At 46.2% G+C, this 26140-nt stretch overlaps 1 protein-coding gene and 1 long non-coding RNA gene across 3 annotated transcripts in view; one reads left to right on the forward strand and one right to left on the reverse strand.

Annotated features, from left to right (window-relative positions):
• Window positions 1–26140, reverse strand: part of LOC138492006 (uncharacterized) — a 1139453-nt gene that overhangs the window by 750075 nt on the left and 363238 nt on the right. The gene's annotated exons all lie outside the window — the stretch shown is intronic.
• The window catches only part of TIA1 (TIA1 cytotoxic granule associated RNA binding protein), a 169869-nt gene that overhangs the window by 20683 nt on the left and 123046 nt on the right, over window positions 1–26140 (forward strand). For both annotated transcript variants that reach the window (XM_069618913.1, XM_069618914.1), the window contains exons 2-6: window positions 3290–3386; window positions 21250–21348; window positions 22720–22774; window positions 22912–22944; window positions 23814–23901. In XM_069618913.1, coding sequence (XP_069475014.1) covers window positions 3290–3386; window positions 21250–21348; window positions 22720–22774; window positions 22912–22944; window positions 23814–23901 — 372 coding nt within the window. The remainder of the gene's footprint in view (window positions 1–3289; window positions 3387–21249; window positions 21349–22719; window positions 22775–22911; window positions 22945–23813; window positions 23902–26140) is intronic.

Raw genomic sequence — 26140 nt, forward strand, 5'->3', positions numbered from 1 at the left:
CAATGGGGATACTCGGTAACCCCTCCAGCACTCTGTTGTAAGATGGGGTGTGCTGGGTCTAGAAAGTTACAATGGTAAGTAGTCAATTTCCCTTTACTGCTCTTCGAAAAAGGAGTTTATCCAAGAGATGGTATTTAAACCTTGGGCAAATCTGAAAGCCTGTGCCACTGCACTGAAGGTGCTGTCTGACACAATGTGAAAGATGATGCCTATGGAGTTTGTCAGACTGCACAACCAAAAGAAAGTGTTCCAAATCACAATAAAATACATGAGTGGGGGAAAAGGACACACTCTCTCCAGGTTAAAAAAATGAAGTCCTCAAAATCCAGCAAAGTTGCTGGCGGTCTCTAAGGTGGAGGTAATTGGCACATTTCTGAGAATTCTCAGTCTTGTAGGACAAGCTGAGGATCCCACAGGTTCCAGGCCTCAACTTGGAACGGTGACGTCGGCAGCACGCTAGCCCAAACTCCAAGCTGGTCAGCCTCAGGATGGTCCCGGGATACTTCAGACGGCTCTTCATTGCAGCGTACCGAGCAGACATCAAGAATGCTCCCTCCACTCCCAGGGGTCGCAGCTCCCCCGCAGGACTGCTGATCAATGGCCAGATAGGGCTCTGCCAGGACAGCAGCAGAAGTTGGTTGTCGGGTCTCCTATCTCTTCATGCTTATCAGCTGGACAGGACTCTTGGCTCCTTCAGGTACTCGGGATCTTTGAAGAACGGTTGCAGGGAAACTAAAATCACCAAAATAAATGGTGGTCACATGTCCATTTAGCACACATGGAGTAACCAAACCTTGAGTGTTCGTCTAGGGCAAAAACAAGGGGCACCCCATTGTACTGCATTGTAAGATGCCTTGTACAAGGACATGTCAGTTTCCCCACAGATGAGTGAAAGGCAGTGCAATGCTTCACTGCACTGTGAAAAGTACAGGTCAGGATAAAAAATAAAAGCAAAAAGTTGGGGGGAGGGGTCCATGAAAATAGAAGGAAAGGTGCAGAACTTCCCACTAGTGCCTCGCAAATAGTCGACGCACACATCGCATTACTCAGGATTTGTGTGCCATTTAGAGGGGCCCCAAGTAGACTATTGTAGGAATCCAGATGAGAGATAAAGGTCTGTCATTGCATTCTTACTAGCATGTTCAGCGAACAGATTTATTTAGTAATGTCTTGAATCTGTGGTGAGGACAGAAGCCCTTCAGAAACTACTCCCTATGTTGTTGCTGCGGGTTAGGTGGTAGAAACCCTTAGGGTGGTTGGTAACGAGGACTGGGGTGATGAAAGCACCAGCTAATCTCAGTTTTTCAAGAGATTTAGGCAGCTGCCCTTATTGATCATTCAGTCTTGGAGCTTAAGGTGTGACACACAAATTAATTGGTGAGCTGTCTGTTTGCACACAATCTGGGTGGCCTCCACATATTTTTTGAAGAAGGTAAAAAAGAGCGTTTGTCTGCTAAACAGCAATGACTGGAACAATCTCAGGGGACAGTAAAGTTGTGGATGGCACCTTTTGGAAAGGAAAGGGCTTGATCTAACTTGCACTCTGCCTTTTAAGTGACTGAGCAAAGTAGAATGATACCGCCAAGAAGCTGCCAGTAGATTTGTATAGATTTGGGAGAATGAGGATGGCAGGATTGAGACTTGTGTGTTGTGCCCTCGTGAAGAGCAGGGCAGATACTGTGCCTCTGAATTACCTGAAAGCCTCATAGTGGCCATACACCAATATGGTATGTTTATGTGGTCGTTCTTGCCTTTGAGTTTTGCTGAGTGGTAATTTACATTAACCCCTTAAGTGCCCTCTTAAGTGCCATGGGCGCAGTATCACGTCCTTGGGATTACCTCCCTGTTGCCAAGGACGAGATACCTCGTCCTCTGCACTTAAGGGGTTAATGAAACACAAAACATTAGAAGGCATTGAATGGCGAAATACCAAAATCACTAAAAAAGGCCTTGGCACTGGGAGGGAGGGTGAGGGCAGGGCAGTGGGATACCTACCACATATGTTTAAATGACACTTCTTCTATGGTGAAAAGAAAATATCACAAATTAACTAATTGAGCTTACCGTTTCTGTATCTCACCTACTTTCAGGAAAAAGTAGGGTTGTTGGGTTGTTGAGCATTTACTATCCTTTCTTGCGTGAATTGAAAATAATGTATATTTATTTATAATGTATAATTGTACACCCTGTCCATGTGTTTGTGCTTGTTTGAATGTAGGGTGTGAATTTGGACCTCTTGAATCCAAGGTGACGGCACACTGGAACATACAAGACTTGTGCTTGCTATTTGCTGATTCTCATTTAACATCAACATCTACTTAGTTGGATGTTGGAAAAGTTAGGACATTTGCAAATTTCCAATCGGGTTTTTGTATTCTAAATATTTAATTTGATAAGGCAGGCCTCAAGTTAGATTAGGGAAGTACAGAGAGATGTGTAGAATGCTTTGACGGTGGTTATTCAGAAGAGAGTTAGGGAGATTGGGTTTAAATGGTGAAGTCAGTAGTGCGGAGAGGAAGATAATTCCATAGTAAGGGGAGATGGTGAAAGCGGAAAGGGGAGGGAGCACAAGGGGCCCGAGAGGTTGCGAGTAGATGGTTGTAGGTAGTAGGGAGTGAGATGGGCATATAGGTAGTGTGGGGCACATCAGTGTATAGTTTTGAAGATGATAATGAGTTTACACTTTGCTCTCTATTTGACATATAAGCAGCCCTACTGGCATGGGAGAGATGGAGGTGAAGTGGGGAAGGAGAAACATGGTGTACGTACAGAAATATTGAGTCGCCGAGAGGTGAAAAAGCATAGTTGAAAGTGCCATAGAGGAGACTAGCACAGTAGTCAGATCGAGAGAGTGCTAAAGAGATTAGGTGTTTGTGGTGAAGGGGAGAAGATGTCTTATTTTTCTGATGAGATTTAGTCTGACTGCAATGGCCGATTTGAAAATGAGAGCGAGAAGTTGAGATGTGTTGAAGATGAAACCAAGGTTGCAAGCAGAAGCGGAGTATGGAAGGTAGTCCGGAGGATAGAAGCGGCGAAGGCCTGTTTGCGGAGGCTTCCACAATAGTTCTCCATTTCCCATGCAGCCCTTCTGTATAGTTTGTTCTGTAGATCCGATAGTTGTATATGCTTTTTGGTGATTTACTGACTTCAATTTACAAATAGAAATGAATCTATTGAATGAGCATTGATTTAAGTGCACCTTATTCGGTTTAACGTATAAAAGCTTAATCGCATGAATGGTAATGATGCGTTGTGCTTGTACTAATTTTCTTTTTCTTACATCCAACAGATACGTCGGGAACCTTTCAAGAGATGTAACGGAAGCTCTGATTCTCCAACTTTTTAGTCAGATAGGACCCTGCAAAAGTTGCAAAATGATCATGGATGTAAGCACTTTGTCTTTTTTCATATTATTGCTTTGAGTTATTTTGACTTGGCCATGCTGTTAACTGGTACAAATCTTGATCTGTGTTTTATGTAGCTGTGCATTGACTGTAAAGCTAATCATTTTTTCAATTTCATTATGCTATTGGACATGTACATATATTACTAAAACTGCCCAACTTTTAGAAGTGATAATGTCTGTAGCTGCTGCCCACCTAAATGGAGATCTGAAATAATCTTTTAGTGAATCGGGGCACAACAAAGGGATAGTACTCAAACATTAAATCTGCATTGCTTCTTCGTCTGTAGTACCATCATTCACCCTCCTTTTGTAGACCGATGTGTCGTAGAGCAATCCGTCCCTTTGATTTACAGTATTGATTTCTCTTCTTTGTGGACTTTGGACTTAAAATCCAGTAAGGGGATCCTATTTGCATCAAGGCTCTGTGGCTTACGGTGGACTGACCTATTCAATACTCTTTCCTACTATCTAGGCTCTTTGTTACCAGAATGACTGACTTCCTTTTCCCCACCTGACACCAACTCCTGTTTGTGCTTTCGAACCCTCAACAACCTTGCTGTCACATGTCTCTCCCACCCACTTATCTACTGGATCCTTCTCACCAACACTCTTCAGCCTAACATCAAAGTTGTTCTATTGGATTAGGTAGTTGGCTGAAGCTCCAGCTACTAGCTGGAGATGGTGCTCCGCCAAACTCCCTTGTCCTCACCCAGAATGCTTTGCCCACTCAAACTTGTGTATATCTGCTGCAAGGTCTGTCAGTGTAGCATATTTATTTCCCTTTTTACTCGTTATTTGTCTTTTTTTTTTTTTTTCTGGTTTGCTGTCTCCTGGCCCCAACAACCAGCTCACCTATTTAGTGGTTAAAGTTCCAACCTTCTAAACGTTTTGAATACAGATAAATTCATACCTCAGAGGTTTATTTCCAGGGCTTGAGTTGGTATCTATATTCCCAGTTAATGCTCCAGACATCCTTTCACACTTATCCTATCTGGGCAGATTCCAAGGAAAACCTACAATGGCTCTTGGCCTTGGAATTTTCTTATAAGGCTACTTTGTGGTCCTCTTTTGTGACCATGGTTCCCTTGTTTGCCTAACAGATCTGTGTAGATGAGAAAGATCCCTGACATCCTTTGCATTATTCACGCATACTTGGGCTTCCAGATCTGTCTGCACTATGCCAGGGTGATCTGCAGTGTCCTCTACATGTGCTGGAAGTGCACGTATATAACTATCTCTGGGTACTTGATGTACCCCGACAGACCTGTGGGCTCTTAGGGCAGATCAGTTGCTGTCTTATTCCTGGTGAGACCTCAGATTCACACTTGCGTGTGAAATGACGACCAAGCTGGAGGAAAAATGAAAATCTATAGGTTAGGTGCCTTTTGCCAATGCCTTTTGACCTCCCAAACTCCATGGCAGCAGTGCCCACTGTTGGGACTGATTTTCTGTACTCTAACGTGGTAGACGGATGTATAGAAGGCCAACCTATGTTGTGACTGGGACAACTCTGGGAGCTGTAGCCAAACTAGTTCAAGGTAGCAAGGCGAGGGTAGCAAGGCGAGTGGGCTAGGCTAAGTCTCAAGAGGTGGTGAGCTTGTAAGGGGTCCTCAATGAGTTCATGGACTGAAGCAGTCTAGGAACACACTTGTACAATCTGGTATAAACATACTTTACTTTATGGCCAAATCAGCGAAAAATGACAATGGGTAATACAATTACTGGTCTAGGTCAAAATACATATCCCTGAAAATAAATGTACAGTTAGCATTAGCACACAGAATCAACCCTAACTTCAGCAGTCCAACCCCATGTTGTCTGGGGCGTTGTGCCCAAGAGTTCAGCAAAGTTTTAACAGTTTGTGAAACTGGAAAAAAATGAAGGTAGGGTCTCGGGGGTGGGGGGGGGGTAGGGGGGGTTGGGGTGTCTAGTAAACAGATCCAAGTGTCTGGGGTTGTGTTAATTTAGCTAACTAACGTGTTACCAACTTTCAGAGTGCTTGTGTGAACAAGCAATGGCAAAGCCAAAGGGGTAGAAATGTAAGTTAGCAAACATTTTAAAGGGATTTTAGGGTGGTAGGTAGGTATCGATATAACTCGCCCCCGTAGTCCGGTTTTTCATGACACTTTGCAGGTCGGTTGAAGGTCTGAGGTCGCGTTTCCCGTAGTCCACCTCAGCACTTGATCCCTAGGGGTTGCCGGTTCGAGCAGATCTCTGGTCGACGTGTGATGCTGGTGCAAGGACTCGGTGGAAGATTGCAGCAAAACTCGATGCAGGCCCCCTCTTAGGACCGGAATGGGTGCATGTAAGCAATTTCAGGCGACGGCAGGCGATGCAAAGGGACTCACTTGAGACAGTCAGACTTTCCCCTCCTATCTCGGGTCCCCTTGATGCTAGAACCACACAATTCTGCAGAGGTGACTTCCAGGCCTCCACTCGGAACAGTGACGTCTGCAGCACGATAGCCCAAACTCAGAGCTGTTCAGCAACAGGGCAGTCCTGGAGCTCTTCCGAAGCTCTTCTACGTAGGACTCATAGCTGACATTGAGAATGGATGTTCTCTCCACTAGAGTCGCAGCTTTCTCAGGACTGCTGGAGATCTTGCTCTACCAGGACAGCAGCAGAAGTTGGTCGCCAAGCCGCATTCAGACGGGGTCCACAGTCTCCTTCTGAGTCTTGTAGCTGGACACGAGTCTTGGCTCCTTCAGTTTTTTCCAGGATCTCTCTAGATCTCTTCTTAACCAAAAAGCCAGGTAAGAGAAGCAGCCCCCCACTAGCCAATGACAGATTCGCCCCACACACACTCAACCCAGCAGTGGTCCAATCGGGGCCACTGTTGGCAAAACTCATTTATTCCACCCAGACACACTGGCACTAGTATGTGGGTTGGGACAAGACTGTCCCAGCCCACTTCCTGGCAGCAAATGCACACAAGACTTATCCATAGTGTAATCTAGTACACAATTTTAAAGTTGCCCCCTATTTCCCGAACTGTGAAATCCCCCCCGAACCCTGAGCCTGGTCCCTCGTTTGGGGCATAAATCGAAGCCAGAGTAACTACACTGGATTGTGTCCTCCCACGTATTGCTTCCTTTGATATTTCCAATATCCAGCTTACCTGCTTGGGAAAAACATTTGTTTCAGCAGAGGGCGTGGTGCGTCGATGCCTGTCGACTCGATGTCCCTCTGAGGCCTCCGTCTCAATGTCTGCGTCACTGAAGGCATATGTAGCGCGCGCAGCGTCGGTTAGCTTCAGTTCTGTTCAATCTTCGAAAATGGCTTCGTCATCGGCGTCTTCTACTCTGAAATCGGGATTTAGGAATTTCTGTGACTGCGGGTTGCAGATGTCCATTACAGAACCCCGCAGAATATGCTTTAGGTGTCTGGGATCTGCTCATCCTTTGAGTGCGAGGACTGCCTGTCCGTGACATCGAAAGCCCTGAGAGAGTGCAGAGGGAATCTTGTGACAGATAGGATCCAGAAGTCCCCATCAACTCTGTCGAAAAAGACAGACCGCGGACGAGTCGACTGGTTTCTCCTTGCTGTAAAAAAAGTAAACTATCCCGAAGTTGCTCCCACCATTCATCATCGTCCAGACACTCTTAATAGCGCCATAGGTCGCCATCTTCAGGTTCCTCTCCAGAAAGGGTTGTATGTCCAACAAAAACAGCCTATCCAGCTGAGTGGGAAGAGTTTAGGCTGAAGATATTTGAGAATGCGGCCTCGACCCCATCTCCTTCAAGAGGGCCTACATAATGCCAGTGGTATCGACCCCTCACCAGAGGTAGACCCATCTGATCATGCAGAACTACCCTATAGGCAGTTATTGTCGACTGTTGAGTACATGGGATGGAGTAGACCAAGCTCAGTTTTCAAACAGGATGACCTGGCAGAATTTGTGGACAGGGGACCTCGGTAGTCCCAATTGTTCCTTTTTATGCTGCTTTGCAAATATGCATAAGCACCAATCGGGAGGTGCCTGAATTGTATCTGGCAGTCAACAAAAAAACTGACTTCTGAATACAGGGTGTCCAGCAGTGACCCCTATTACTTATCTGAGCACCCAACCCCAAGAGTCTGCTGGTACAGGCTGCCACCTCAACCGCAAGACAAAATGCCTACCCCGCTATCCGTCCTGATAGGAATGATGGCCATTACGATGCTCTAGCCAAGGTTTTTTTTTTTTTTTTGGCTGGAAGTATGGCCCTGAAGTCAGCAAATGCCACGTGCACGTTGGCTAGGTGCACTCATACCCTTTGGTAGTGTATATCCATGGCGGCTGAAGATATCCCCGAAGGGGAAGAACAGGACTGGTTTTTGAACAAATTCAAGGATGGTGAAGACTGAATCCCTCCAGACTGGTCTCAACTCTGCTGACTGTATCAGCAGAGCAATGGTGGCTAGTACAGTTATGTGCAGATTTGCCTGGTTGTTGTCAGGATTTGCTCCAGATGTACAATCCAGAATGCTTAACATGCCCTTTGATGGCACGCATTTGTTCGGTAGCAAGGCTGATGAAAGTCTGGAGAAACTGCATACTTCAAAGGCAGCAGCCAAATCCCTTGGTGCTGCGATTAGACAACCTCCAAATCGCCCACGAGTACGCTCTGGACGGCTAGGTCCGTTCGACACTATTCCACATTTGGAAGAGGCAGAGGACAGTCTGTTCAAAGAGGCCAAAGAAGATTTCCCCATGGTGGATGGGGAAGAGGTATGAAGACCGCCTCAGCAGAGCTACTTTGTCAACAGCCACTGCGTCAGCCGCCCCAAAACCTCTGAGGACTTGGTTTACAAGACTCCAGTGGGGGCAGACTCTCGCAGCATCTGGAAGAATGGCAGGCTATTCAGATGCATGGGCTTTGGAAACAATTGCCTAGGGTTGCTGCCTTCCCTTTCTAAAAAATCCCTCGGGAACAGCTTTCAAAGTTTCAGATCTGCTCCTTGTGCAGGAAATATTAACCCTGCTGGAGAAAGGTGCTATAGAACTAGTACCTGTAGCGGAGAGGAACGAGGGTTGGTACACTCCTGTATTTTCTAATCACCAAGGAGGACTGAGACCCATCTTTGAGGCTTGAACAAGTTCCTCAGGAAGGAGTTCAAGATGGTTACCCTTTCTCAGATCCTTCAGGCCCTCCAGCTTGAGGACTGGATGGTATCATTGGCCCTTCAGGATGCTTACTTTCATGTGCCAATCCATCACAAGCACAGAAGGTACCTGATGTTCGTGATTGGCGGTTCTCATTCTCCGGTTTGAGTTCTGCAATTTGGGCTGATCTTGCCCGAGTGTGTTTACCAAGTTAATGGCGGCGGTGGTGGCAGCGAGTCTCTGGAGCGGGAATTCACGTCTACCCCTAACTAGACGATTGGCTGATCGGGGCACAAACGGGCCCTGGAACTTCTCGTCTTCTCCCTCAACTTCAAGAAGTCTCGCATGATACCATCCCAGAAGCTCCTATTCATTGGAGCGGTTCTAGATGCATCCCTGGGAAACGCCTTGCCACCTGAAGTGAGGGCTCAAGACATTCTGCAGATGGTCACCAAGTTTCAGAGTGCCCAGTGTCTCCTCGCCTTCGACTTTCTGAGGTTGCACGGCCTCATGGCATCCTGCATTTTTCTGGTGCCAGAGGTGCGCCTGAAAATGAGATCTCCAGTGGGCTCTTGGGACTCAATGGTCTCAATTCTCAGGCAGGATGTCGGATCTCCTTCAGGTTCCAACTGTCGCTCAGGATCTCCTGTGGTGGGCCTGCAAGGACAACATTTTAAAAGGCCATTTTGAGTACCATGGCCGGAGATGGAGGTAGTAACGGACGCCTCATTCACAGGGTGGGGAGCGCATACCAACGACCTGACAATCGGCAGTCGATGGTCTTCATCAGGGTCCAAATTACGTATAAACCTGTGGGAGCTGAGGGCAATCGGACTAAGTCCTTTCTGCCCTCTGTGCTGGGCAAGAAGGATAATCATGGACAACATAGTGGCCATGTACTACCGCAACAAGAGAGGTGATGTAGGGTCACTATCACTGTGCAGAGGCAATGCAGCCCTGGTTCTGGGCAATTCAAGAAGGAATCTCTCTATCGGCAGTTTACCTAGCCAGAGTGGAGAATACGGCGGCAGGCGCTCTGAGCGGGCAGTGTACAGTCTCCCACGAGTGGGAACTAACTCGGGAAGTCCTTCAAGAGATCTTCACCCTTTGGGGAACCCTTCAAGTGGATTTGTTTGCGGCCAGTGTCAACCGGAAGTGCGAACTGTTCTGCTCCAGGGAATTTCCCCCAAGAGGAACTCTAGGAGACTCGTTCGTGGTGGACTGGGTGTTTCCACTCCTGTATGTGTAATGGAGATTTTACTTTCGGTCAGAAGGCCAGCAACGAAGTCTTTGTGCTGCTTGAACAAATTCTTTAGCTGGTGCAGGGATATATTCCTACGGCCATCTGAGGCACAGTGAATGTGAATAGGACCCCAGCCCCATAGTCTGCCCTGAAATGGGTTTTCTGATGCTGGAAATGCATCTCGAGCGCGGTGCACGTGTTGGACTCCCTCTCCCCTTGCCATTTTTGGGTTTCACCATACCCCGCCTCCTGCCCGACCAGATTGGTCCACAAGGCCTACCCACAACACAGGCCTACTGACCTGGTTGCAGGCACACCCCCAGCACCATTCCTATGGCCATCTGAGGCACAGTGAGTGTGAGCAGGCACCCAGCCCCATAGTCTGCCCTGAAATGGGTTTTCTGGAGGATGTTACACAGAGGTTTTACAATCACAGTGGTTCAAGGAGACACTTGCACTCTGTTTCTTGGTAAAACACTTATTAATGTAATTAGTCATTTGGAAAACATTCACTAGAAGTAGGCAACTTCATATCGTACACACATACACTAGGCTCCCCTGAAATAGGAGGAAAATGGCATTTCAGTTACTTTCAATGGGAGCAAAAAGGCACAAGTTAATAAAATAGATCATACTTTCTTAGGCAGTGCAAATAGTTTCAGTTCAATAGGGCTAGGCCAAAGTCAATGGACCAGTGTCTTGGATAGGAACGAGCAGTTCTTGAAGTAAACTGTAAAGTCTTTGCCAAAGTTCTCAGAAGTAGTTTGTACAAAAAATAATCATATGTTGGGTCACAAGCTGATTAGGCCTGCAAGTTGGGGAAAGTTCCATGAACTTTCACCGTGGGAGTCAAGTCCCCTCAATCGGGTTGGCACAGTACCTTTTGATATGAAGAAAAGATGCAGCTGAAGACGTTGGCTCAGTCGTGAGGACAAGAGGTAGTATGTCGGGACTCCTGCACTGCACGGGGACTGGTCAGACAAGCTGGCAAAATGGAAGATCTTCGGTTGGAGTAGCTGTCGTCAAGCACACAAGCTGGTGTCCTTCCGCTTGGTTTGTATTTGTTTTATATAGCGCCTTAATACAAGGAGCTTTACAGTTAACAAGAACACATAAACATCCTAACCAGCTCCAAGAATGGTATCCAGGTGGCTTATGAGTCGATTGTTCCCACCAAGTTAAAGGAAAAAGTCCTTGAAGGGGCTTCTCTGTCGAGATTAACTTGGCAAGTCGTACCTGCAGCTGGGCTTCACCGGGCAAACCAACGGTCCAGGAGTTTCAGCAGCCGTCCTCTTCCAGCTCGTATTCGGTTCTTTCGTGCCAGTGGTCGACTCTGCTTTCCAGTCCAAGAGACTTGACTTTTAAACAGTTTTCTCCCATTCATTTCAGCCTAGCTGCCTCTCACCCAGCAGGGTGGCTGTCCTTGCCGGACAGTCAGCCAGCCAATCATGCCAGAGTGCATTTGGGTCACCTAGGAGACTAAGCACGGGGAGTTTCGGGCACCTTCCTCACTTCCTGCCCATCCCAGACACTAGACGCCAGAGGCGGTCTTCAGTCCTAAAGCCAAACCAAAGACCTAAAAACAAAGGGACCAAACCTGGTTTGGTGCGCAGAGACAAACATTAGAAGCAACTTTCCAAAAAGAAATGGTAAAAAGAATACCGTGACCTGTTTTAAACAGAGGGGCTTAAGGTGTCATTTTGAAAAACATGGCTCCCACGATTTTTAGCTTCCGGTGTTCGCGGTCGCGGAAAATCATGGTAGTTTGTTATGAAACGACTGCCACCAGCCATTTCGTTAGGATAGGGTAGCATTTGACTGCTACATGAGTTTCTAGACACAGGATAATAGGTAACCCCTCTAGCACTCTATAGGAAGATGGTCTGCTGCGTCTAGGAATTTAAAAAGACTAGTAAAGTCAATTTAACCTTACATTCTCTGGGAAGCAGTAGGATGTCCTTCCCAAAGGTTTAACATATTTAAACCTTTGGGAAGTCTAGAAGACATCCCTGTCTCGCTGCACTGAGGGTGCTGTGTAACACACATGAAAAGATGCCTATGGAGTTCTCAAACTCCATAATCGGAGAACACAACGCACATCAAAATACACAAGTGGGGGAAATAAAGGCTCACACTTTTCCTGGTTAAAAAAAACAAAGTCCTCAAAATCCAGCAAAGTTGCTGGGGGTCTCTAAAGTGAAGAATTGGCACATTTATGAGAATTCTCCTGAACAAAAGCCCCATCTATATCGCATCTTGGTGATGGCCAACTTGCCATCACGTTGAGTTTATGCCTGTTGGCCATTGTACGTGGAGAAAGATCATGAACTAAGGCAATTTGTGCCCCTCTGAATTCAATGGGCCCTTTGCTCCTCACCAGCAGCATGATCTTCTCATTCGGCTGAAAAAAGTGCACTCTGTTTAGGACATCCGGCAAAAGATTACCGTTAAGATGGATTTCTAAACTCTGACTTGGTGGGCAGAAATTTGGGAGGCCACCCTAGTTTAGTGGAACAGGGGAACCTTCTGGACAAAGAAGACCAATCTACAGTAGCTTGGCAGGCGGTCAAGACTCTCAGGAGTGGTGAGGGTGATCGGAAGCCCACAATAAGCGCACACAGTAAAACTCCACTGATTACCCTTAGACTAATGTATATCAAAAATAAATTAAACTACAGTTGTCAAACAATTACCGCCCACGCTTATATTCACTGTGTAACATAATGCGTTTAGCCTAATGCTGCTGATAAGGGAGAAAATAACCACAACCTGCAACAGAAAGGGGTCAGTTCAGCACAAATATCAAATTAGGCCGTTCTTCAGTGTCGATCCCGAACTTTTGTAGTCAAGCCCTACGAAGTGAGCCTAGCGCGCAAAGTACAGTTGTGCGTTAGCGTGCAGTTGTGCGTAAAGCGAATCGCGGGCTCTCTTTAGGGGGCTGTAGCTGTGCAGGAAGGGGCTTGAGGTGATGAAGAATAAGTTCCTATTCCTAGAGCAGGGTCTACCCTTGTGGATAGAGCAACTTTCAGAGTTCGGGAATAGCTGGGGAGCGCAGGCTATTGTGTACAAAGAGTGGGGGTGTCCTGACTGGAAAAGTCTTAGCCGACTGCCGCTTATTGATTGCAGTCTAGGTTTAAAGACAATGCGTTATCCTTGGGTGTCACAATTTGTGTATTTACCAAGGATAGCAGTACATGAGAGAACCATAATAATCCACTTGTGCTAGATCATTAGTCTGCAAATGAACAGCTTTTATTAAGTGGCTGTCCTTGTTCTTTTACATATTTTTTGTAAAGAAATTGTAAGTACAAAATATATGGGTGTACATTTTTTCACCAAAGTCATACATAGAAAATGCAAACAAATATAGAACAAATGGAAAAAATAGAAAAAAGAGAAAAAAGACATGTAGCAAAAGATAAGACAAAGTCATACATGTGCATGCTGACAGAAGTATAAAGACATTATGTTGCTGCTAATACATTTCGTTTTTCTAATTGTAGAAAGTTATCCTCGAAAGTAAGTCATTGGATAGGTGTAACTAAGCCAGGCTAAAGGGTGACCAAAAAGTAGTTGATCGACGTCACTGAAGTAAATCTCTACTGGGAATTAAGGGGACCCCGCCACACCGCTAGGGTAAAGGAGTCCCAGGACGTTTCGGCTTTAGTGTGTCACAGCCTTCTTCATGGAGCCAAGGAAAGAGTCCCCTTTCGATTGGCTCGATGTTGTTGCATGTGTTTATGAAATGGCGAAGAGGATTCAGCCACTATACAAAGTACATTTTCCGCCCATTCTTGAGGAACTGCGATTTTACTTTTAAGGTGGGGCCCACTTAGTTTTCTTGGCTCTGAGCACACTAACCGCCCACGGAGATCTTTCATGCTGCAGGCATCCAAGAAAAGAAAGCTTCAAGAAGCCCACCAAAAGGAAATCCCAACCATTCCATGGACAATAACTAATCCCACGCTTTGCCAAACCAAACCTAACTACAAAAGCATGACTGCCTTGAAATCCTTTTCTTCACGTATTTCTCTTCTACTTTCATCGATACCCTCTATCAGCAATTTACAATTAACTTCACCAGGAATTGCAAAGGCTCAAATTCCCCATCCTTTCAAATGCAGAGAATTGTCGGAATCAAAAAGAGTGCCATGATTTGAGTTATTGTCATTGGCAAGTCCTAATACAGATGTCAGGATATTTTATAATGCCATTGGTGCTGGGGACTTTGCTGTCCAAGATGGGATGATTGAGCCAATTTGTGTTCCAGAAACCAAATAACAACCAACCATAGGAAATGTTCTTTGGAACGGAGGAATCGCTCCTGCAACGCCTTCCCTTCCCTGCAAAACAGATGACGAAGTGAACGTTGAAACCCACGGGAGCGCAGGCTAGCCCAACCAAGGTGAGTATCATAAATCGAGACCCAGAGGAGCTAGGACGACGAGGCGTGAGAGGGCACAGGACCACCAGCTAGCGATTCCCAAAGTCCTGGTCTCAACTCAGGACGGCAGCGTTCTTGTGCGATACCCTGGGTTCGAGCTGGGCAGTTAACTGGGTGGCCCAGGAACACTTCAAAGTGTCTCTTTGCGATGGTAAGTAGGAGGTGCTGAGAGTAATTCCCACTACTCCAAAGGGGTGATGTACCCATGAAAGCCTTCTTGGTACAATGCAAAAGCAGGGGTCCATCGGGACATCGGTGGGGGTGGGGGGCATCCGGGTGCCAAACCTTCCTAGTGCATCACCGGTGGTTCCTAGAGTCTGCTTTCTTAAGCATACTTGGCTCCTTATGAAGTTCGGTGTGAGCTTCAGTAGATCAACCTGGAATGGATGCAGAAACTCCTTCTCTTATCCAAGATTCAGTTTGTGCTCAAATCTTAGATGGCCAATAGTTCTACTCTTGTGCATGCAAGCCAGGCCCACGGTGGTGCCAGTCATTCAGTCCTACCAGACATACTGACACCTTTAGTGTGGATTAGGACCAACCGGTCCCAACCCTCTTCCTGGGCACTAGCACATGTGACCGGCAAGAGCCTGTGCAAGATGTGCTTTTCGCTGGAGGCTGCATGCCCAAATAAGGAATACCTGAGTCTCTCGATCTGGTGGGGAAGGCACAGGGACAAAATTGCCACAGGACAGAGCAAAACACTTTGTGACACAGCCATTTTCAGCACTTGCCAGTTGCCACAGTCTAGGGCCCAAATGTGGTGTTGCCTATAAAAACAAAGTAAACCTACTTTCAAAGAAAACTGCTGCCACCAGTTCTTCCTAGGCACACTTGTACAAACGCCCAAAAATCCTTACAGGGTTGTAGTGCCATAAAACAGAAGGACTCCTATGAGCGGTACAGAAAGGTACTTGCCACATAGATAAAGTTATCAAGAAATGGCAACATAGTCGCACACTAAGGGAAACCTAGTACCCAGTAAGGCTGCGCTCCACTGGAAAATCGGGTTAGGTAAGCCCAACCAAAAGTAAAAGGTTTGAGGGGTTCACAAATGGAGGGGAAATTGCACCCAAGGCAAATCTTTCCTGTTGGATAGATGAGTAATCTCTGCCCTGCCTAGTGCAAGCTCTGAGCAGTCTGGGAGGCCAACAAAGGTGCAGAATAGACTCTGGACATATTCCTCAAGTTCTTTGTCTTTTATCTGGCGTAGACTTCCCTTCATTCGAATGTTTCTACAAGAGTGCTTTTTCCAAGTCCTCGAACTTCATCAAAACCAGTTCCAGCTGTTCTTCCAGACCAATCTGAGTTCTGCTTGTCTGAGCCTAGTTTCCATGTCGACCATCCTGGATTCCACAGCAAGCAGGTGATTGAGGTCAACTGTAGATTTAGACAGTTGGCGGCAGACTAATTGATCTTTCTTAATTTCTGTTAGCAAACAGAAAATGTCACACTTAGTGGCCGGGACATTATAACCACCTACATCAGTGCTAGGAAAATGGATCTGTGGCGTCGCCATCTGGGGTTGTTTAGCCTAAACAGTGGCCTAGATCGTTGTGCGCCCAACCACCCCTCTGGGAGCCTTGTGCTGAGATTGCTGCGCTCAGTCCTTGCAGAAACCCCTGAGATGACTCATAGTGAAAGTTTACCCACGCGGGTCTAATACTGCTGTGTACTGTGCACAGACCCTGTGCCTGAGCTCTCGTGGTGCTCAATCTCGGGTGCCACGGATTACACTGCAGCGGGCTACATCACCCCAGTCACTCTGTCTGCATCACCAGCCACAGGTGCCATCTTAGGCAGTGCAGAGCCAAGCTCCGGACTACTCTCTTGAACCACGCACAGGGAGACGGAGACTAGAGAGCCACTGTTAAAACACAACTATATAACTATACAACACTTAACTCCACCTTATACCCCGACCGAGACGACAAAACTAAAACAGCTCGGAATCATACAATGCAGCGCAAACGACCCACCCAGATGGAAGGAAGAGAAGAAAGAACAAACACTCAAACTGCAACTAAGAACCGCAACAACAGAACACACCCCCACAGACCGGTTCAAAAATCAAACCAACACTGAAAGAAGAGACAAATCCCTCTACCGAACTCCATACCTCGCTGAGACCTGCTCACCAGATCGAACCAACGCAACGCCAAAACCAACTACATTAAACAACCTAACAAAATCACGAAGGACGAACCCCACCAGATACAACAAGCACACAACTGAAGCAATAACACCGTACATCACCAAAGCAAGAAGACCCCCCCCAACCCACAACCCCTGGAAGACGAACCAGATGAAAACAAAAACCCTAGACTAAACCTAGAAGAACTACTCGGACACCGACAACCTGAAACCTGCTCCTGAACAAGATCAGAAAACGACCCTAACAAAAAAAGCCAAGCCAAACTACACCTCTAAACTCCACTGCAATCTAATAAATGCAAGTTCCATGTCAAAACACTCTACAGAGATCTTCAACCTACTCGATGACAACGGCATTGACATCCTCTTCATCACAGAAACTTGGCTGGACGACCACTACAAAATCACACTCCAAAACTGCCTTCCAGCAAACTTTAAATGCCTTCAAATAAACAGGAAAAACAAGAGGAGGCATCGCAATAGCATTAAAAGAACAGCTAAAAATAAGAACAGACGAACCACTCAACATCCTCAACTGTGAGTCCATGGTCCTACACCAACAGCTAGCCCATAAACCGTCACATTCATCCTGGTGTACAGACCCCCAAGTTATGCATCCTTCGTCGACAACTTCATAGAAGCCATAACCAACATAGCCATCAACCACGAACACCTAATCATACTGGGGGACTTCAACATCTGGTTCGAAGACAGTCATGCCAACTCCCAAAACTCAGATTGAACAAATCGCCACCATGAAACTACGACAACTAGTAAAAGGGGCAACTCACTCGGCAGGACACACCCTGGATGCAATTTTCGCCGAGGAAAAACTCATCACCACGGCACCGCCAATACAAATACTGTGGAGCGACCATCTCATCGTCCCATTCGTAATCACTCTGCCTACTCAAGTCTGCATCCAACCTCCCAAACTCACAAAAGCCCTCAACAGAACTAGACCTACCTGAGATATTACACAAATGGATTGCAGACACAATTGACAAGATGGCCCCAGAAAAACCATTCACATCATCAAAAAAGAGAGCAATGGCCAAATGGTTTACCCCACTACTAAGCACCATGAAAAAAGAAAACAAAAAGATGGAAATGGAAGGGAGGAAAGATTACAACCCAGACAAAAAAACTCTGTTCCGGAAGCAAATTCGTGCATACAAGAAGGAAATTCAAAAGGCAAAGAAGGCATTATGATGACAGAATCACAAATGCCACCAACACACAAAAAAAAGTTCTGCATCATTAAAGAAATGAGAAACCCACCAGGCTCTGACAACACCCCAACCCTCTCAGAGAAACTATGCAACAACCTTGCAGACCACTTCAAAAAAAAATCAATGACATCCGACAAACCATCCAACAGATGCCAACCAGCAGCGTCATACAACCAAACGAACCTAACTTGGAACCGCAGCACAAAACAACTTCCCTGAAATATCAGCAGAGGCATTTGCAATGCTGGTAAACACAGCAAGAAAGTGGGCTCACCGATGGATCCCTGTCCCCCGGACATCTACAAATCAATCCTCACACAAGGAACCCCAGCAGAATACTTCAGAAACCTTCTAAATCTATAACTGGCAACAGGAACCGTACCAAGGATCTTCAAATCAGCTTACATCAAACCACTTCTGAAAAACACAAGCGGGGACGTAGATGATCTCTCGAACTACAGACCAATCTCCAACATCCCCTTCCCGGCCAAACTCCTCGAAACCTACGTATACAAACTAACCCAAGAATACATCGAAGAACACCACCTGCTAGACCAAGCTCAAGTCTGCTTCAGACCCACAAGAGGTACAGAAACAGCACTACTATCCATCTGGGATGACCTAAAAACAAACGCAGACTCCAACACATCAGCCCTTATTCTGCTCAACCTCTCCGCAGCCTTCGACACAGTTAGCCATGACACCCTAACCAAAAGACTAGAAGACATAGGCATAACAGACACAGCGCTACGCTGGACTAAATCGTTCCTAGATGACAGAACTGAAACCGTTTGGATCAAACCCTTCAAATCCACCCCACAGTCAACGACTGTGGATTACTATCACCACTGTACTTCAACATCTACCAAACCCCAGTTATCAGAATCTTCAAGAAACACAACATCAAATGCTACAACTACACAGACGACACTCAAATCATCTACAAGATCGAAGACACCGAAGCCGATAATTCAAACTTAACCGACTGTCTAAAAGAAGCCTTCCCTGAAAATCAACCCAGGAAAAACAGAAATCATGATCATATCCAAAGACCAAGAGAAGGAAACCGCCATCCCGTGGCCAATGGAAATGGGATCTGCACCATCTAAGGTAGTAAAAAATCTGGGAGTCCTGAGGGACAACACCCTAACCTTAGAACCGCAAATAAACGCAACAGTCAAGAAATGCTTCTTCCTCCTCCACACAGCAAGAAAAATACTACCTTTCCTCTCCTTCACACACAACACTCACTATCGTCGGCCTCCTCATGTCCAGTATCAACTATGCAAACAGCCTCTACCTCGGTATACCAGAATACCTACTGAAGAAGCTACAACGGATCCAAAACACAGCAGCCAGACTACTCCTCAAACTATCCAGAAGAGACCACATCACCACGGCCCTAAAACACTACACTGGCTCCCAGTAAAACACTATCGCCTTCAAAACAATGTGCATAACGCACAGGGCAATCTGCGGACAAGGAGCAGAATTCCTACAAAAGAAAATAACAATCTACAAGCCAACGAGACCGCTCGGCTCAACCAAAGAAATCCGACTGAAACAAAAACCTTACATCAAGAAAAAACTCGGGGGCACCGCCTTCTACCACTTAGCCGCGAAAACCTGGAACAACATCCCAAAAGTAATAAGGAACACCAAAGATGACCTTAAATTCAGAAAACTACTAAAAACCTGGCTCTTCAACACCAGAGACTAAAACCGAAACAATAAGACAAATGACTCAACAGGAAAGGACATTGACAAGCCCCTAGTACCGACAGAAGTACTCTGAGCACCAGTAGGGCTGACGCTGGACACAGGGGTCCACCTGCGAGACCCAGGGAGATGGAGGCAACAACCCCAGCCAATCCTTGCCACCCCCCACCGCCCGTACAGCTACAACTAGGTACCACAGGGTTGTGGAACGGACGAGATACCACCAGTCACCGCACAATTGGATGTATGGACACTAGCAGGTGCGCCGGTCATGTGGGCGGGGGTGAGGAGCATGCAAAGTTATTGAGGGAGCGGACGGAGGGGACAGCTAAATGCTAAAGCAGCCTTGATGCAAAACGGGCAAGTACCTTCTGAGGCACAGGGTGCGCAAGCACCCCGCCGTGAAAGATTACACGAGCCCAACCGGTCAATCAGGATAGAGATACCAAATAACCAATACCACTAACAATTTCCTTCTCTGCATACACCTCTCAAACTCCAAACCAAACACAACCACAAACCTCCAGCACAACAAACCGCACAAACACTACACTGCAACAACAAAACAAAAACAGACTCGCCCACGATGACTACCGGCCGCATCCACCCCAGGCCCAGCCGACGGAACCACCGGCCTGAGGCTGCCAACAGCACATCACTGCAATCTTGCACTTTTCCAGCCTCCACCCACTAACCCACCTCTCCCCTCTTTCAGAGTGCCAGGGGACCACTCCGGTGGTGATGGTGCACGGTACAAATGTCCTTTAACATTAACCATGGCTCTAAGCCTTAGTCTCGAAGGTGTGCACTGGGGTTTCACCCGCTGGCGAGGAGAGTAAAAGTTAATACGTTGTCATGGGGTGTTTAGAGGGCATCATCCCTTGGGAGCCTGAAGCCAGAATGTCCTTGTCCTCGCTGCTTGGCCACACCCCATTTCTAACATGTGCTTAATGTTAGACTGATGGTTTGTATGACTAAGTGTATAATATTTATACTATTGGCACGGGAGGTGGGTGGGCAGTGTTCTTGCATAGTCCACAAGGCTTGGACCGCACTACCTGCAGCTTTCAGATCCCTTTGATATTCTCGCTCCAACTCTCTGCTGGTCAATTGCAGAGAGCTGGGGGGCAGGTTCCTCTCCTCGGCTGGCTCCCTCTTATGGAACAGTGTCCCTCTCTCCGCCTGGAATCGGGCCACCTCAGGTTCTGCAAACAACTCAAGACTTTCTCTTCTCCTCGCCTCCCCTCCCTTGCCAACCATCCCATCTGTTGCTGAGATTGACTGCCTGATCCCTCAAGAGTCCAATAGGAACCTGGCCCCCTACCCAATTGCCACCAGCAGCCCCTCCCAGTCCCCCTGCACTGCCCTCTGGGCCCACACCTGCTGTGGGGTGGGTTGCCTTCACCCTACACTTAGCTTTTGGGGGTAGACACCCCCCAACACCCCTTCCCTTGCATTGTTCCGCCCATGCAACTCAGGCACTCGATAGCAGCTTCCCTCACCCCTTTTCCTTTCCCTTCACTGCACTTGCACGCTCTGAATGTCACAAAGCCTAGTAGGACTGTTTCTTTCTATTGAATGTTCAATGTTGATTTGCTCCCTTGTTCCTTTTTTGCCTGTGGTGCTTTGAAACACTGTCTTGCTGTATAAGCGCCTTATAAATATCCAATAAATAAAATAAACATGTGACTAACTGGCCTTCCTTACCAGCTCTCCTGAAGTTGAGCCTAATCGCTCTGCATTTACTACTACTACTACTCTTGGAGGTTTGGCTTCCATCTTAGTTCAATTCTTTGTTTCACAGTTTGGTAAATTGTTGCACATCCTTTACTAGAGGGCTGTATAAAATAATTTTATTGAAGTGTCTTCCCAATTCGAAAATAGTGTTTAGTTATAGGAGACTGACACTGCGCTAATCATTTAAATTAAAAAAAATGTTTTTAAATGTTTTCAAAATCTTTGTAGACGGCGGGAAATGATCCATACTGTTTTGTGGAGTTTTATGAGCATCGTCATGCAGCTGCATCATTGGCTGCAATGAATGGCCGGAAGATCATGGGTAAGGTAAGCTGTCCAATCTAGCGTGAGATCGAGTGTGTGACGGAGCACAAGCTCATGGGAAAAATAGCTTTTTAAAGTAAAGAAAAAGAAGTTGGATTCTATTTTGGTAAGCTGCTTGGGTGGAAAAATGCGAAAAATGGTAAGTTTTTTTTTTTTTTGTTGTTGCCCAAAGATGTGTCTACAGAGCATGATTGATTTTGTAGGTAATTGTGTACGATTTTGTAGGTAACTGTGTATGGCCTGTGCCGGGGCAACTCGTCCCTCTAGCACAGATTACCAGATTCATCTCATTGGCCGTTTGCATCAATATGATCTCGTTTTATGAAGGAAGCACTGAATGTTTGGATGGAGAAAAAAAATCAGCAGATCTGCTGCGTGCTAAAGACCGGTTTAGTTATTTCTCGACTTGCAACGTGATGGGATGTTTAATATACACTAATACTTCTGGCCTCCTGCTAGCTTGGCTGCTGGAAAACTATTCAGTGACTAATTTACATGGTCCACGTTATTCTAGCACCCCTGTAAGCCCTTCAAGACTAAATTGGTGCTCTGAGATCACTTGACCTGTGCCTAATGTGACTACTTTGAGTCCCATCTGGGTTTTTGCTAGCCAGGAAAGTCTGTTAAGTTATGGCACTAGCGCCTAGCTATGCTTTGTAAAAATGAACCGAAGGTTGTTATTTACGAGTCTTTCACTTCTAGATCCCCTGTAGGTGAGAAGTACCAATATCGATAGCTACTGGTTTTAATGGCCAACGTGATGATCAGTTGGTGTCAGTTGTTCATGCTAGTGCATTCCAATTGCAATAGCATTCTCAGCAGGAGGCAAAGACACTCCTCTTAAGTGAACAGGTGGTGACCGCAGCATTGATAGTCGGCACTGCTATGGAAATTAGTCCACAGTAGTCAGTCAGTAGCTTTCAAAAGTATATGCCTCTTTACAAATTCAGTGCAATCTAGGCATGTAGCACTTAGATTGGCCTTAAACTGGTCTATGGTAGTAGGGATTACACAGTTCCCAAAATTGACCTATAAGAGATGAAGGTAAATATCGACATGGCTCGCTTTCATTTTTTTAAAAGTAAATAGTTAATGCGAGTAGTCTTTGAAATGCTAATTGAATGTATATAGATGACGACTAGATGTTGAGTATTTTTCCTATGGATATTGACCAATGCCTATAATAGTTATACCATTCTAAGATTCATCATTTGTAAGCCTTTGTTTAGAAAACCTGTGGGGATTTGTTCATAGTTTTAAAAGGTTAGGCCTTTGGCTAGATTCGAGTAGTGACTGACTGGGCCACACACTGTTCAGATACAAAGCTATTGTGTTTTCCGTTGCTTGGATATAACTCTAGCAAATTATTTGTAGGAGGTCAAAGTAAACTGGGCCACAACTCCCAGCAGCCAGAAGAAAGACACAAGCAGTAAGTACATAATCTTTTTCCTATTGCACTTAATTTAAACCTATGCATTTTGTAAGCTGTAATGTTTGGATCATTAGTTTGAGAAATTATTTCTTGTTTATGATAAATGGAATAACAAATCTAATCTTTATCATCAGGTAGTACCGTTGTCAGCACACTGCGTTCACAAGGTAATTGTCTTTTAAACCTACAAATAAAAATCACAAATGTGTTCACTAACCAGCTGAAACTATTGTGTATGCGGGTAGGGTTGTCTTTGCTCTTGCAAGTGTGGGTTCCGTTCTCAAGTTTGTGTCCAGGGACCTTTTTGAAAAGTCATGTACTTTCTTCCTTCCACCCTCTAAATTTTCTTGGGCACTTTGTTGAGAATTATTTCCAGAATATGGAGGAGTATGGTCTGCTTTCCACCACATTATTTTGTCCTCACCAAGTACAGATATGAATATGAAGTAGCTTTAACCACCCCTTTATATCCAATTTGTATTCATGCTTTGAGAGTTATAAATGTCTTGCCCAATACACTCTAAAGCTGCAAAAACGCATTGCAGTATGGGTTATAGTCTGTTTATATAGTGATTTTAAAATGTAGCAAACCATGTCTAGCAATGCTCGTCCCATTGTGATCAAATCTAGCATTCTAGTTGACCAATCAATTAGCTGTCTTTGTACAGTAAAATGCTTTGCTTTAGAGGGGCCCCAACGCCAAATTTTGAAGTAACCCTTTGTTTTGAATGACTAATCGAAGGCTACTTGCCTGTCGTAGAGGCAATACTGGTGCTAGTTTAGTTAACTGGTTAGTTTTCTTGTATTGGGATATAAGGTATTCACGTTTTGTATGCATTCTCTGTACTTTAGATACTTTGTTAGTATAAAGATTTTGGTGGGTTCTGAGTGTGTCTGCTGTCAATATTTTCATGTTTGACAAGATTGGCGCTTTGGCATTTAGTTAAATTGAAACGCGTCTTTGAAATGTGTAATGACTGCCACGGATATTACAGAAGTGTCCATCTGATCTCTTTCTCCCATGCCTTCAACTAAGATCACTTCCATGTCTTTGTTGGTGACTTGAGTCCTGAAATTACAACTGAAGACATCAAAGCAGCTTTTGCACCTTTCGGAAGAATATCGTAAGTGCTTCTCAGAGTATACATGTTTTGACGAAACAAATTTGTTAATTTCTAGTTTAACTAGAACAAATTACAGTTGTGTTAAAAGGGAGACATTACTGGCACCTACTTCAAATGAGACATTTTTGAGGAGATGCCTAAATGAAATACAGGAGATTCTATTGTGTGAAGCCCACAAAGAGTAAGTGACATTTACCGAGGGTAATAAGGAAACGCAATCATTTTAGATGGTGGTCGTGTTTGAACTTTATGCGCAGATAATAATTTTAATTGGGTTTATGGGAGACTGTTTTCTAAAGCTCCCAGTATAGTATGCAAAATTTCAGGCATAACTTTAAATGCTTTATTTCTGATGCTTCATTTGTAGAATGTTTGAGTGGCAGTATCAGAGCTTTGAGCTTGGTTGATCCCTTTTATGCTTGGCAATTATTAGTTTGAAAAGGTTTTCCAGCATGGTGTCTGGCATGGGTTCACATGCTCATGAATATTCCCAGTCAGGCCGGGAATCCTCGGTAAAAAAGTTTCACTTTCCTAACTATTTCTCCTCTAAACCAATCACTGTACTGACTCCCTAAACCCCGCCTTTGGCAGCCATCTTCAGATTTTTACCTCACGTTGGAAGTGTTGGCAATCCTTGTTTTGCTCAGTGAGCTACTTTACAGTTTTATTTGTTTTTCGACGGGAAAACATTTCTATTTTTGTCAAAGAACCTGTGTGCACTTCTGACAGCGGGGACCAGTTTCTCAATGAATTGTAGCGCCTCTCAAGGGCAAGGATCGTCAGTTTCCAGAAGGCCATCAGGCCTACTCTGCCCCTATGGCCATGACTGAGGAGAAGGAAGATCCCTTTTCAAGCTCTGCTCCAGATTCGGACTACGGAAGGTGTTTGTGGAGGACAAACCCCTTCAGTGTCTCCACTGTCTTCATCCGGACCACAAAGGAGAGTGAGAGATCTACCTTGGCTTCTCCAAGAAAACTAGGAAGGATTAGTAGACTGGCGGCGTGGTTAAACACCAAGTGCCCCCAGCAGGGTCATGCCTCACCCAGGACCGGCCGGTCTGAGGAGTGGTTTGTCCTTTGAGGGTGCCCCATCCTTGGCCCAGCACTGCATCTGGTTCCATCAGGGTCCCGTGATGGGCAGGGCGCGATCGTCCCCATCCACCTCCATTGCCAGCCAGCGATTGAGCTCCTCCTCAAAAAGGGAATCGTCCAACCCGGCTAAGCTGCGGGAGAATCCCGAGAAGCCCAGGACGGAGGAAAAGGCGGCCCAAGAAGGCCCAGGCAGCGCAGAAGACATCTTTGTCGTCGGGATTTTCTCAGCGGCAACGTTCTTGCCTCGGAAGCAAGACATGGAGAAACACTGGTTCGATCCCCGGGTCTGCGCTTAGAAACCTCTGGGTATTAAGCGCGTTATAAATAACCGATCATATCGATTGGGCTGTTGGCGGTTGCTCTCTCGAAGGCCAAAGGGGCTGACCCTGTGAAGGTAATCCCTGCTGTGTCCTGGGTATCCTTGCCTCTGAGGCCTGTGGGCTTGCCTGGGAATGCAGTCTATGAGCCCGGCACCCTCAAAGTGCCAAAAAGTGGCAGGGGCGGGCGGGGGCAAGTCCAAGGCCAGCCACAAGCCGTGCCCCTCGCCATGTAAGTTTCGTCCGCAGACAACGAGGACATGGAGTCCTGGCACAGGGTCCACGAGCATGCAGAGGACGGCGCTGAATGTAGTGATGTGACCACGCCAGCTCAGATGAGAAATGTATCCCAGGACATCCTATCGACCCTACACACTTTGCTGTCAGAAGTCCAGAAAAGGATGCCGCAGGCCCCAGTCCCTGGGGCGCCCAATCAGCCTCTGGTTAAAAAGAGGAAGCGGCACCCGATGCCCCTGTATCAACCTCCACATCTGCTTCAGGTGCCTCACCCACCCAGTTAAACAAGGACGACCACGGTTGACTGCGACAATATCGTCACGGTGGGTGGATGTCTGCAACCAACCACGTACCCATCGGATGAGGTGGGTAGCTTCATTCCATAGTCGCCAAAGCTTCTGAGCTGTTCCAGCTTTCGCGTGAGGAAAACAGGAAGTAGGGTTTTTTGTACCGAGGCGCAAGGCCAAGAGGAAGACCATCATGGCAGTACCCCTCCTGGACAACTTGTGGGAGGAGGGCCTGGCCCTCTTAAAGAATCCTTGCACGGCCCAGGCCAAGCGGGATAGACTGGAGAAAAAGTTATAGGTGCCGAGT

Source organism: Ambystoma mexicanum, chromosome 10 (genome assembly GCF_040938575.1).
Source record: "Ambystoma mexicanum isolate Mex_15411 chromosome 10, UKY_AmexF1_1, whole genome shotgun sequence".
NCBI classification, from domain to species: domain Eukaryota; kingdom Metazoa; phylum Chordata; class Amphibia; order Caudata; family Ambystomatidae; genus Ambystoma; species Ambystoma mexicanum.